General features: G+C 38.1%; 1 protein-coding gene across 5 annotated transcripts in view; it reads right to left on the reverse strand.

Annotated features, from left to right (window-relative positions):
- The window catches only part of RBMS3 (RNA binding motif single stranded interacting protein 3), a gene marked incomplete at both ends in the record, with an annotated part of 435,160 nt that overhangs the window by 134,187 nt on the left and 286,891 nt on the right, over nucleotides 1-14,082 (reverse strand). For all 5 annotated transcript variants that reach the window (XM_080338490.1, XM_080338489.1, XM_080338487.1 and 2 more), the window contains 2 exons: nucleotides 1,649-1,728; nucleotides 11,724-11,881. In XM_080338490.1, coding sequence (XP_080194616.1) covers nucleotides 1,649-1,728; nucleotides 11,724-11,881 — 238 coding nt within the window. The remainder of the gene's footprint in view (nucleotides 1-1,648; nucleotides 1,729-11,723; nucleotides 11,882-14,082) is intronic.

Below are 14,082 nucleotides of genomic sequence, written 5' to 3' on the forward strand. Positions count from 1 at the left end.
GGAAGCAGGAAAAGTTGCAACCATTAAAAACCAATTTCAATGTATCTCTTGGAACAAAAGGAAGCAATCATATTATCTTATCAAGCCTCCTATTTTGATGTCTCATGTTCATGTTGAATAACCAGTATCTCTCTGACTAATTTAAAAATTAAAAAAAAAAAAAAAAAAAAAATATATATATATATATATTATTTTCATCTTCTAGCTTTCATTCTTTAGCACGTAGCCTTATTGTCTCAAGCAGGAACTGTAAGAATATTCTGCTTTCTTCCTGGCTCAGATGATGTGTCCTCTGTGAGACAACTGGGAATGAGACCATGAAGCACACCAGGTTATAATGCTGAAGCTTCACTGATTCCTTGCTATTCACACTCTTTCCATTGGGTGTTGCTATGATATTAAACAGATTCCTACTGGGACTCAATGTACGCATACAGAAAGGCATGCCAAAGGTTTAAGGTCTCTGTCTATATTGCTTTGTCCATTGTTTTACACAGCCCGACTCTGTTGTACTTCAAAATGTTGGTGTTGTACTTCATTAGCTGGTGTTGAGAAAAATAGCCAGTGATTACTTTTGTAACGGAAATGCATAAAATGGAGTCTTCCAGCCTGTACTAAAAGTTTAACACTCTTTCATGAAGGTGATCTGACTAAAATTTACATGTACGTTGCAGCATTCAACTACTGTACACAGTAGCTGTGCAGATGGCTCTCTTTTAATTAGAGTATTCAGTGCATCTTCTGCATAAAGAACCAGGCAATGAATAAGGAGGAATTTAATGAAAGTAACCAAAATAGGAAATAGTTTAATGGAAGTTAAAAAGAAAAAAAAAAAAGATAACAACTTAGGATGCAGTTCTTGCAATGATCTCCTATTCTTGCAAGAATTTCCTGCTACTCTTTAGACAATCTGAGGGAGAAATCTTTCCAGATTTGTGGCCTTGGGGAGGTCTTGTGAAGCACTAAGAATCAGGCAAGTGATCACTAAACTTGGCACAGCTGATGACCACCTACATGACAGCTGAAGATTTTAAGAGCAAAATACTGGCTGGAACTGCGCTTTTGATGCGGCACTGAAACATCACTGAATGTATAATCAGAAAGTGGCAGGATTACATTAAGCTATGGCAAGTACAAATAGTATAAAATCACTTACCATTTGAAATATCCTAGGATAGTATTAACAGCTGCTGCTGGCAATACTAGTAACGCTATCTAGTAACTGTAAAGAATACAAAGCTATTTACAACCTGAAAACCTGGCTATTTTTTTAACCTATAATGCAGCTGATGATCTAGTTATATTCCTAGGTTATTAGAAAAACATTAGCATCTTCTTATATGGCCTTTGCTCTAATTAGAAAAAGATCTCACATAATAAATGCATTAAAAAGCAAAAAAACCCACAGTAAGACAACACGATTTTTAGATGTACTTAATTTACTACTGGTAAACGTAAATACTTGAATAATGCTAACTTGGGCAAGGAAGGAGTTGTTATGGGTCTTAAATGACAGGCTTCAACCAGGAAAGCTGTACATCCTCTTAGCAGGGCCAGTAATACAAGCCACTCTCCACATAAATTCCAGCATTTCTGTATTCTAAACTCTTCAGTGAATTTTAAATTTCATAGTTATGGCTAGACTTACCTGGTAGACCGGGTGGGGTTTTCAGATATTTGCCATTAAAATGCTGGATTACTACTTCACATTTTTCTGTAGACTCCATTCTGGAAAAGAGAAGAGGGTGGGATGGGGGAAGAAGCAATACATGTTACTAGGCTGCTACAGAAGTGCTCAGTCAGCAAAAACAAAAAGGCAGGGAAAAAAAAAAAAAAGGACAAGCACAGATGCGAAGAGAAATCTTCAAAGCTGTTCTTGCCGGTTTCTGCAGAGAAACTGGTTGAGCTCATTATGGTACGGGGTGGCTTGCAAGGAGGACCTACTACCCTCAAAGCTTGCAGCTGCGCTCCCGGCTGCATGTGAGCCGCAGCGGTGTCAATGAACAGTCCCCTTTTGGCTCCGGGGATCACCCTAAACAAGGACACATTCTTTATGCTCTCACGTGCTGCTTGGGAAGGCAAAGGACGTGTTTCTAGATTCCTTGAGCATACAAAATAACTTTAAATTGTATGAAAAAAAAAAAAAACAACAAAAAACCGAAAAAAACCCAAAAATAACAAAAAAACCCCAGGATTTGGAGAAGAAGCCAGAGGATTAAGCAAAAATTATTAAGGATTAGAAGGTTAAGAAAATAACCTGCAAAGACATAGTCTACGGCAAAACTAAAGACAATACATATATACCTGTTACAACACAAAACCAAATTTTGGGTGAAGACAGTAAATTACATGTAATACTGCTAGGTGAAGCACCTTACTGTTCATCTCATGTGATCTCAAGACAACTTGAAGCATTGAGATGTTAAAGCATTAACAGTGAACCTGTACATATATTATTGAATGAACTGTAAAGAACGCAAAGCTACTAGTCAAATCCCAAATCATGGTTATACCACATGTGGGAATTCACCATTCTAACAGGTCCTGTAAATTGACTGCACACTAGTCTAGAGAACAGTTGATTTTGTTACAGAGTGAGTAAAGAAACTCTGAGGAAAGACAGAAATTGCAAGCTAAAATGCAAGTAAAAAGAAAAATCATACTGCTTTTGTTTTTTTTCTTAGAAAAATTGTGTTTAAAAAACCTGTTCAATGCTCCTTCAATACACCAGTGCTTTCCTCCAGGTTCTCTGCCCAAAATAACTCCAATATCGCTTACTTCTCACCAGTCTATATATTTTAAAAATTAATTTATCTACCACCCTTCCTGTCACATGGTTTTGGGTGAGAGGAATACACATTCCGTGTGGCTCAGGTAGAATTTAGAGCGGCAGTTTGTCTGCTGGGGAACAACTTTGCCAGAGTTTAAACAACCACACCACCATGGCGAAAAAGAAAAAAACCATATCCTGATTGCCTGACTAATTCTCTGTGCAAACCAAAGTCTTTTGTCAGTTTGTTTCAGATGGAATTATCAAAATTTGTTCCTTCCAGGTTGTATCACTGCATACCATGTGGGCTGAGCCACTTCTGCTAGCACAAAGACAGCAACTTAGATTGTTCACTTTGGCTTCATTCAGATTTAACTAAGCGAATGTCTGCACTGAGCCTTTAGAGGCTCTTGTCTCTGAAAGAATAAATGCAATAAAAGTCTGTTTTCTGTAGCTGCAGGCGCTTAGTGTCAAACCATGTTATGTTGCACCACACAGCAGTGACAATTTCATTTTAATACATGGGGTACATTTTAACAAGCCAAAGCAGTCCCTGCAAAGAATGCAATATATGAGCTGCCAAGTGAAAGAGACTCGGTGCACTTCATGCATTTTATGTGGGAAGAGAATAAAAGTGAAACCCACAGTGTTCTGGGATAAAAAGGCCATAATTCGAATAGCACCCTGAAAAAGAATGTGCACATTTTCTTCTCAAGTTTCACAATTAACGGCTCTCAAATGTCACTGCTCACTATCTGTAATCTGGCACACGCTTCGCTTGAAACCGACACTGGCATTATTGACTGGGTTTGAAAAGGCAACACAATAGACAAAGCCATCTATACACGTTCCCTTCAGATGTGCTGCTGAGTGACAAAAGCATCCACCCCTGGCCTCCTTCCCCTACCTGAGTCCCCCTCGTGATTTCTGCACCTCGTACCTGTGGGACAGACCTTCTGCCTGGCCACAACCAGGCTGGCCCAGCAGCCACTGACTGATGTGGCCTGCATCCATCCCAGGGTCACCTAGGCAGGAATTCTAATTTTCACTTGTCTACAATACCTGTTTTTTTTTAGCAATAACCCATTTGGCTTGTGTTCTTCAGGCTGGTTAGCTCACTGATTGACTGGGAATTAGGGTGCAGAGCAACCAGGTATATTACTAAAATTGTCTGGTACCTGCCATCACAAGGCCCTGGTTTTAGTTCAGTTAAAATTCTGATCAACAGCAACCACTTAGGTGGCAATTCCTATGGTGCACACCTACCCATAAGCTGAACCTATCTGCACACATCAATTCAGACATTGTTCTTTCTGTTCTTACTTGTTTTAGCCATAAAGACTAGGCATACCTGGGAAGAGGCCCAATAAAAATATACTTTTCTTACCTCCACACTAATAAATTTTACCCACTTTTTCTTTAAAAAGCTGTGGCACTCCTCTGTTGTAGAAAGCATTTGGAAACTTGGGGGAGAGGGACAATATATGCTTTGTGTCTTTAATTTATTAATCTCATCAGAGACAGAAATGTTTCAAAATGTTGACTGAGACTAGTATTTAATAAAAATACCGTTAACAGGAATGTTATATGTTAAAAGTTAGCCTCCAGGGGACAGGTTTTCTACACAAGAATGTCATCAGAGCACAGGTAAACTCGGGAGAAGAGCACTCTTAAATCCTTTTTTTTAGAGTTGGGTTTTATTTTTCATAACTGATACCAAATAAAGGGGAAAACGTTAATATTCTGAAAAAAAGATACATTCTTAGATGTTTCAAAACCTTCTGTTGAAAGATACAGATATTCAGCTCCCCTGCTGGAAAGGGGAGGACAACAGCTTCACATGGTGATAGAAATTTGCTTCTGATCCGATCATTCACAAAGTATCATTTTCAAATTCCCTTCCATAGTATGCTTTTGGTGCTGATCCTAAGAGGATCTTAGATAATAGTTCATGCTTAAATGCAATTTAGAGATAACTATAAAGCATTAGAGTCTTATTTTGAATGAGGAAATCCACTGCAGGAAAAAGAAATAATCAAAGCCATAGGCCAGATTCTTACGATATTTTTAAACGTACAGATAATTATCTACAACAAAGCAACTAATAAAACAATGAGAATTGATTTCCACCTGTGTCTATATATTTTCAGGTTCTGGAAACTCAGTAGTAAAATTCTCAAATACAACGTAACTAGAGTGTCCATATTCTATCCAATTGGAAAGAAATTGAATTTAAAAAAAAGTCTTAAAAGGAAAGCTTCTTTAATGATTTTTTTTCTAGCCATTTCCAAATTGAAGATATTTCATTGTAATTAGTAAAAGAACAAAAAATATGGTGGTGCTTAAGCAAGTATCACAATCAAATAATTTGACGTTTGTGTCTTGCTATTAAATATTTATTTTAGATCATTTAAAAAATACATATTACTCTCTCTATAGGCCGTAGTGGCTTCAAAGTAGTTATTAAGTGTTGTTATAAGTAATAGGGAACATTTACCATGAAAGAAAAAAAATTGGAAAAGGAAATTTTTTTAAAACTAAAGCTCTTACACATGCTTATTATAAAGACTGATGCAGTGTCAAGAAACAACTTAATAAAATTTATACACAAAGAATAACATGATGATTACATAATTATTAGATGAGAAATACTCAGTACCTTGTAATTACCAGTTAGTGGTAAAATGTGGGTTTGGTTTACATATATCCTGTAGTCACTTTGCTTAATAATAATAATCATGTAAAATATCATCAGGACTATATTTTTTATATCCAGAGTAAATATTTAAAGATTAAAATGTTACTACCGCACTTACGTTATGAATAGCATATAAATATTTTTGTTTTCTTATATTTATAAGAACAGGAATAATAAATCTTGGGGGGGAATGTTTCTTTACTATTTAAGGCATTTTGCAAAGAGGGGAGTGGGAAGGTAGTAGCAATATTATACAGCGGAGGAGTCCAAAGAACTGAGGCCATAGTTAGAATACACACTGGAGTTGTGACAAAAGCCAGATAAATTTGAAAGAGAAATTAGGCAGAAACATCTAACTGCAAGGAATATGATCCACTGGCACACATTAGATAGAAAGAAGGTGGTGCTTTTTTTCTGGTTGATGTCTTAAAATCACTTCTGAAAGTTGTATTTTAGTGAAAGACAAGTATTATACCAGTATTAGGTAACTGGGAGTCCTTCACCTGCCTGTGAGATAAAAGAGGTCAGGGAAAAGGATCTTCAGGTCTTTAAATACTCTAAAGCTACAAGATAGGTTTGATTAGTATGAGGATTCTTAGCACCTCCATATGTTCTATCCTTTATCCTTCTATGGCAACATGTTCACTAATTTCTCAATTTGTTTTGCTGATTTAATTCCAGACATTCTAAGACTCTGATATGGCTACAACCTGTGATTTTCTTCTCTCCTGTAGCTGACTTAGGTATCTTATGTCTCCAGCTTTTCAGCTGGTAAGAAATTGCTTCAAGATGTTTGTGCTTTTTGGTTGGAATCCATTTTATGCTGGAAAAACTGTTCCCTTTGTCATTTATAGTCTAGGAAGAGATATTAATTTTGACAAGTTCTGCTCATTGCTCATAAATTATATCTTTTCCCAATGTGTCCTGCCTGTATACTGTTCATGTTCAGTCCTGTTTGCATGAACAACAGGAGGTTGTTTACTATCTCAGATGAATACACAAAATCTGCAGAAACCTCCAGTGAGGACAGTATTGGCTCCTCTTTTCTGCAGATATGGTCCATACTATACCTTGCAGCATGACCCATTATGCCAAGGTGACCGATTTGAGCTGCCTGAGTATTTCTGCACAGAGCTACAGTGCTCTCCACAGAGAAACCTCTTTTTCAGAAGAAATCCAAGATAACTAAATGACACATACGCTGTCCTGAAAATCCCTGAAAGATGCACAGCTTCCTTTGAGGAAAAGAATACACAAATTAAAGCCTTAGCTCTCTCATTTTGCTTCAGTGGAAACTGGAGCACATCCATGTCCACCAAAATCCATGCAAAACGCCTATAAATAGAATAATGATCCTATGGGAGCTCAAAACTTTGTTTCCCATTTTCTGCTGCTCCCTTTCAGTTGCTGAGTAGAATACTGCTTCCAAAGACTAAATTGAACACATATAAAACACAGTCAGGAGATAAGTTAAATAAAAAACATATGCAGGCAGAGAAAAGCATCCCATTGAAAGCTCTTCCAGAAGAACAAAGTAGGGAAAAGACAAGGATGAAGCCTAAACTCCCAACAACAAAATGGGTAAATGCCCCACTACAGACCTCCGAGCTGTGTAACAAAGGGGTGAGAGTATCTCCTCACTATACTCTTTTGCTCTGACATGATAGAGACAGCTAAATGAGAATCTCTTGACTTTGGCTGTTTGCTGGGAATAGCATCGTAACATTCTTTTGTGACAGTTTGTGTTGGACAAATTTTCTCATGTTACCGGAAAAGAATAGTATGAACACACAGTCATTTCCACCTAGACCCAGGCTGATTTATGCTACTGTCTTCACAGTCTCAGGTTAAGTATTACACTGGTGCCCGCCAGCAGTGCAATACTTGACTGTCTGCCTGTCAGCATTTCCATCATAAATTTCTGTTTTCAGAGGCTTATGACTTAGTTGTAAAATGTCGCTCGGGGGGGGAATCTTGCAAGGTCGTTCTAAGTTACAAGACAGCAAACAAAATAAAAAAGTTAGTGGTTTCTAACTCTTTCTTTGCACTTTATCATTTAAAAGGACCTATAAAAGGCTTGCTCCGCTGTTCAGCTGAGTATGGTACACATATATATTAATATTACTATCTCTATAAGGAACATACTTAAATATACTTGAATGGTATTTTACTATGGGGTTATAAAATGCAATTTTTATTTCATTGATTCAGTGGTATCAGCAAGTCCTTCTCCAAGGTATATCCCAATGCCTCCTTGCCCCATTTTCCATGCCCAAAGGGGTTTTTCAATAAAAACTCACAGTATCTCAGGCCTGGATTTATGAAAATTGCTCAGCCAAGTTATCTTATGGCTCCTAACTTGCTTCGTTCCTCTCTCTTCCCCTTCAAGGGCTTCGTATCCATTTTGATGTTATGGAGTCCCACTGATATTTGTGCCAGGATCCTGCACCATGTGTCCCTCCTCTGGAGTTACCATGTGTCCCTCCTCTGGAGTTTGCTACTCCTAGGAAGTGCAGCTCCATGCCTGGCCATTATTTCCTTAGGGACATATTGAGTCTACCAAAATTTGGTGCAGGTTGCAATGCTAGATGGAAATGTGAGGGTCTTAGAGATAACGTTGTCCCATAGACCTCTCCAGCACCCTGCATTGACATTGTGAGCCTGTTCCATGGGGGCCTTTTCAACGGAAATTTATCACCACGGGTACTGGAATATTTTACAGATATCACACAAAGTCTTTGGGGATGGTTTGTGATTTCCAGTTTCATCTGGGATATCCAATCATAAAGCGATTTCCTGCGCAAGATGTAGTATGTGACAGGTCATTCTTCTGACTGAGAGTAGGAATGATCCTCACAATATCTAAGGCTGCACTACTGTCCCAGATGATGGATTTCTTCAAGCTAAATTTATAGCACCTTTTCATCTGCCTTCAATTAAACCCTTGAATAAGGAAGAACAAAACATTTCTTCTCTTCATAAATGCATCCTTAAACTCCCTGGATGTTGTCTATTCCCTGGTGCTGCTGATACTTCTCTGCCTCCAAAGCAGTATCATCACTGAGCCTCAGAAATCTCCCTCTAAATATTCCTGCTTTCATTTAGCAAAACAGCACCGCTGCTTTAGCTCTATTTTGATTGTGTTACTTCTTTATCTTCTCCCACCTCAACACCTGGAACTCACCCTTTATGGACCTGTGGAAAGCCAGGTCTTCCAGAACATATAGTTACCTCTTTATAAGTGACAACAAACACACCTTCAGGTTAAATTTAAATATTTCCCTCCTTGCTCCCAGTACCTTCTCCTATCCAGTCATTCCAGCCTCCCTCAAAGACCTTCTCACTTACTACCTCTCAAAATAAGTCTTCAAATTCACTTTCTGTGGCTTTTTTCCTTGTTTTTCTTTTGTTGTTGTTGTTTGTTTTCTGAGGGTGAAGGACTTTTGTTCTAAGCTCTGAGGAATCTACTTGCGCTTTTTAAATGAAAGGTCAGATGCTGAAGTCATTAGACGACTCCTATCAACAGGGATTTAAGAAACCCCTGCACTTGTTTTGTGATGAAATCCCATGTAAGGGCAACACTGCGTCATTCTCTCTTTCGATACGCAATGTTATCACAGGCTGAACTCAAAGCTTCTCATCCGCACCGCCTCCTTTTTCGAATTCCTTACTCCTAGTAAGCACCTCCTCCTCCTAATGTCTCTCTCCATTACACAATAGGCTGTGCTTAGTCCCAGCTTCGGCTTGCTGGTGTCAGCAGAAACCCACACTGCCTAACGATGACAGCAACACGAGCCCCACAGAAATCCAGCTCCCACGGAGAGCCTGGAGCCAGGCAGCACCACTTTGAAGTACAAAGCAGGGGCAAGGGGAGAGGCAGAGGTGGGTGTCCCAGAGGTCACGGCAAGTCCCTTGCAACTGGATGGACCTCTGTGGAGCCACAGTTGGATTCTAAAGCTTCCCTTCTCTGGCCCCTTGCTCATAACTCTCCTCCTCAAAATTTCCCCTGGGGTGTACCTAGGCACAGTTGGGTCCAAGCCACAGTGAAATGCTCTGGAAAGTCTCAGGAAAATCTGTTTAGCTCCTTTTGAGGGACACAAAGGAGAGGAAATACTTTCACAGCTTAAAAAGAAGAGCTAGCTTTGTACACGCATACTTTAAAGGAGGCAGAACTCTAATGTTCTAACATTACTCAGATAAATCTGATCCAAGAACATTTGAAGTTAGCCAGGTTATAAATGATTAAGTAGCCACCTGCAGTACTACGAAACTGCTAATAATACCTATTTAGGAGAAAAATCTGACAATAGCTGTCTACTGTAAGTTTCTACTTCCAATTGCTTTTTGAATATATTTATTTTGAGATTGACTATTCACATAATTGGGCAGGAAAAAAAAAGTTATTTATAATCATCATGGCACTTAATTAATAACTTTGAAACATCAAATTTCACAATTGCTGGATGCTACTTTATTTTAGCGTGTGCAAAGTTATCTTTTCCTCTTGTGCTTCTGTGGCTCAGTTAAGAGCTGTGCTGAGCAGCATGGCACATTCCACAAGCAGGCAGGATACGCTGTGACAAAAGGCTCCAGGTCAGAAGGTACAATACGCCAGATCACCGCATGGGTTGCTGAACTCCTGAAATCTTATCTGGACTGAAATACAGCTGCCATCCCCTACCTGTACTGCATTTATACCCACTCATCAGCATGTGCTCACACTGCAGGTACACTAAAATGAAACCTTCATGTCTACAGGCAAAGTTGAACAAATTCTTCTGTTTGGATTGACATGCAGGAAAAATATAGCAAATAGCACATTATTACAAAGAGAAGGCCAGGTGGTCATCTAATTAAAGATTGTATTGATAACTTTAAGAAGACAAGAGTCAGCATTCAACTACGGTTCTGAATTGCTGGATTAATTCTGGCCTCATTCAAGTCAATGGGAGATGTGCTGTATTTGATGAATCAAAGGTTTTACCACTCTGTTGTTTGCATGGTGAATTACACCACTTTCATGTTAGATCACTGAAGGTTTCTTGAAATATGTTACATAATTAAATACATTTCCACAAACAAAGTCTGCTTTTTAAATGCAAGTTTATTTGTGAGTTAGATTTGTCTATATTTAGTGAGCTAGAAAATTTCATGTTATTATCTGCAAGAATACGTAGGGAACAGTGTGTCATCTTCCAGCATAAATGTTTTGCCTTTTTCTATTTTAATTCAGACAATATCATCTTAAAATTCTTTGTGCGTGATGACCTTTCACATCAGGGACAAAGGTAATATTACAATGTCACTTACATTGCAAGCTACGTTTTTATCATAGATTAGCCCATTTCACTCAGTGGTGTTATGACACTAACAGAAGTGCCATGATATACCAAGATACGGTGTATATCAAAGAAATATGCAAGATGACTGAGTTATTTTGCCTCTGCTACAAAGCACAATGTTATGAATATTCTGTAGAAACGATGATTTGGGATTTTCTTTCCTTTTCTTTTGAAGACGAAGACTGATTTACAGCAATTGCAAATTTCTCTTCTTATTTGCTTTTTCAATACTTTTCTATATAAAACCCTCTATTCCTTTGCTTTTCAAAAGCAACAATTTGATTTAAGACCGTCTCAAGCTGAGGAGAATCTATGTAAATATTCCCTGAGAGTAAGCATGGAAACTTGTCTATCTGTACTGACATGAAGTACATGGTAACAATATGTTGCCCATTGTGTCTAAAATATCTGACTACTCCAACAGGGCTTGTTATATGCAAATATTTCTTTTCTAAGCTCTTCTTACAGGCTGGAGTTCCCTGCAGCTTTTGAGGAAGCCACGTTATAGTCCCTTCACTTATAGTCCCTTCCCTTTGTTTTTTCAACCGCTAAATTTACTTTTTCCTGTAGCAAAATCTTTGCTAAACATTTAAGCAGTTTCTTCACCAAGTGTCTGCTTTTGGCTGTAGGACGTGTATTTATCCAAGCTTGGTACTGCATGGATAGCTCGCTATTCTAAGTGATCTTTATTTACATATACATACATACAACGAACTACTTTTTAGAGCAGTGAAATGAACATCCTCCTGCATTGGTATTCTTCAGCTCGGTGGAAAGAACAGACACACAATCTGATAAAGGGGCTGCTCTGTATTTTGCATAGCTATGAGGCTCCAGAGCTACAGAATAGACAGCATTTGCAAAGGACCAAAGCCAAAAGATGTCATTAATCAAGAAAGAGTGAAGGTTTCACCTGGCAAAGCCGACTCCTCTGCTGACTCCATTAGCATCTCTTAATATTCTGGTGGAAATGACATGTCCAAAGGGTTTCAGCATATTCTCCAGTTCCTGCTCATCCATGGAAACAGGTAAATTTGAGATGTATAGGTTTGTGGGATCTTGCTCTTGTTGCTATGACAAAATGAGAGAAATATCCTCAGTTAGGCTTTGCACAATAAAATAGCTTATGGTTCATCCAACCAGGGCTACTCAAAACAGGACCAAGACAAGAATTTATAGCTGCATTAAAAGTAAAGCTGGACAATCTGTTCATGATGACAATGTATTTGCCAAATTTCTGCAAACTATCATGCATGTGCTTAATTCTATGTGTGACTGCTCTTACTGAACTCAGTGACACTACTCATTTATAGAAAATTAGTCTCACGCACAAGCATTCTTGGGTTTGCATCCTAATTTAGCAAACAGATTGTGAAAAAAACTCATGATTTCCACAAATGTGCTCACTGTTAACATAAATAAACTCAATGCATGTTTTAAGCAGAATTGTTTCCAGCCTGCGGACTTCCCACTCAACCTGTTCTTCATGAGCAAGGTTGGTTGAAACACACGGAACACTTTCCGTAGTATCCTTTCCTTTTTTTATGCCCATGAAAAATGTCTTGGTTGATAATGTGCCACAAGACCTAGCTGGGCAGGGGGGAGTTCTGTGGTTCAATCTAATGCCCTGGCGAGATAGGTCATATGTTTATTCTCAGACTGAATTAAACCATCTTACAAAAAGAAAGCCTGTAGTATGAATAACTGAGAAAACAAAAGACAGCTTTCTTGTTCTATTTCAGATTTTTAGGCTAAACTTTCAATTTTGGCAACCATTCCAACTTCTATTCTTGCTTGCCAAAGTACTGCAAAGAAACATGAAAGAGGCACAGACACCGTATGTAAAATAAGTGTATTAAAGCAGTAAATAAATCTTGTCTACAGACAACCAGGTCCTGATTACATAATAAACTTTACATAATATCTGATCACCTGTCAGTACAGGCCTGATTGAGATCACGCATGACCACATAATTTTAGCTAGTGCTTAATAACCAAAAACATAACATTTAATCTTTATGCTGTGCAGTAAGCCAGACAATACCGTACCTGACAGTCTTTTGAGATTTTTGTATTCTTTTTCATTACACATTTTAATTTAATTTGTACTTGTTCAACACTAAGACTCATGGCAACAGTATTACCTTTTTTTTAAAGTAATTTTAATATTTTTAAATAATTAATAATTTTTTAAATTTTTAATATTTTTTTAAATAATCTTGCAGCAGCACCACAACCTTACACCAAAGAACTTCCACACAGTCCTGCAGTCATCTGCCTCAGTTTAACTAAACTAGTTTCAAATTACACTTCACTAAAATCAGTGCACATGTGTCTTGTCAAATGCAAAGATTCAAATGTCTTATTTCCAGAAGATGTACGAAAACAGGACAGAATCAACATGTCTTGCACATTCAAGGCCTCAAAAATCGAAGGAGAAATAGTTTCGAGCTTATTCACACACCTCATCTTTACAGGGATAAGAATGACCAAAGTCTCGCTTAGCTAAATACCAGAATCAGAAGCCAAAGAAAGTTTTCAGCCTCCATTACCCAGGCTCAAGGGAAACTTTAGCCCATTTGGATGAGGAGAAAAGCTGCAAAAGGATATCCCAAAGGGTCCAAAATCAGGAAGCGTGTAATACTGTTTTACTGCATAATTTGGATTGTGACCTAAGAGCTGCAAGCACTTGCCTTTGGACATACCACTTAATGCCTACTGCGTTCTAGCTTTGCATCTCCAGACCCATTACGTCACAGAACAACACATTACCATGCAAGTTGAATTCCTCACTACTTTACAAAACAGAAATAAAAGAACAAAGTTGGCACATTTTCAAACTACTAGCCCACAAAAATATACCCTGTTATAGTATATAACTTATACTTACAGTATGTGCCTCATAGTAAAGGGAAGAGCAGAGGAAAACCACACACACACACACACAAATAGCAAACTGAAGTTACAAACCCTAAACCTAGAAGAACATTCTTTCCCTGCAGTCATCTTCCCTTCTCTCACTTCAATTTACATTCATACAGATCCAAAAGCTAGTTTCTCTCCAATAACCAAAAGATATTAGTGAGGGGTCAGAACTGGTACAGTACCAACAGTGCAAGGAAAATCATGCAAACAGTCCTGGAGGGAAGGTAGGCAAGAAAAAAGAGGAATATGAACTTCAGATCACAGCTTTATATTTAGGAAAAACAACCAACCAAACACACAAAACATTTTATTTCTCCTTCCCACCCCCTTTTTCCCTTTTTCTGTGT

The sequence above is a fragment of the Nesoenas mayeri genome (genome assembly GCF_963082525.1).
Source record: "Nesoenas mayeri genome assembly, chromosome: 2".
Lineage (NCBI taxonomy): Eukaryota > Metazoa > Chordata > Aves > Columbiformes > Columbidae > Nesoenas > Nesoenas mayeri.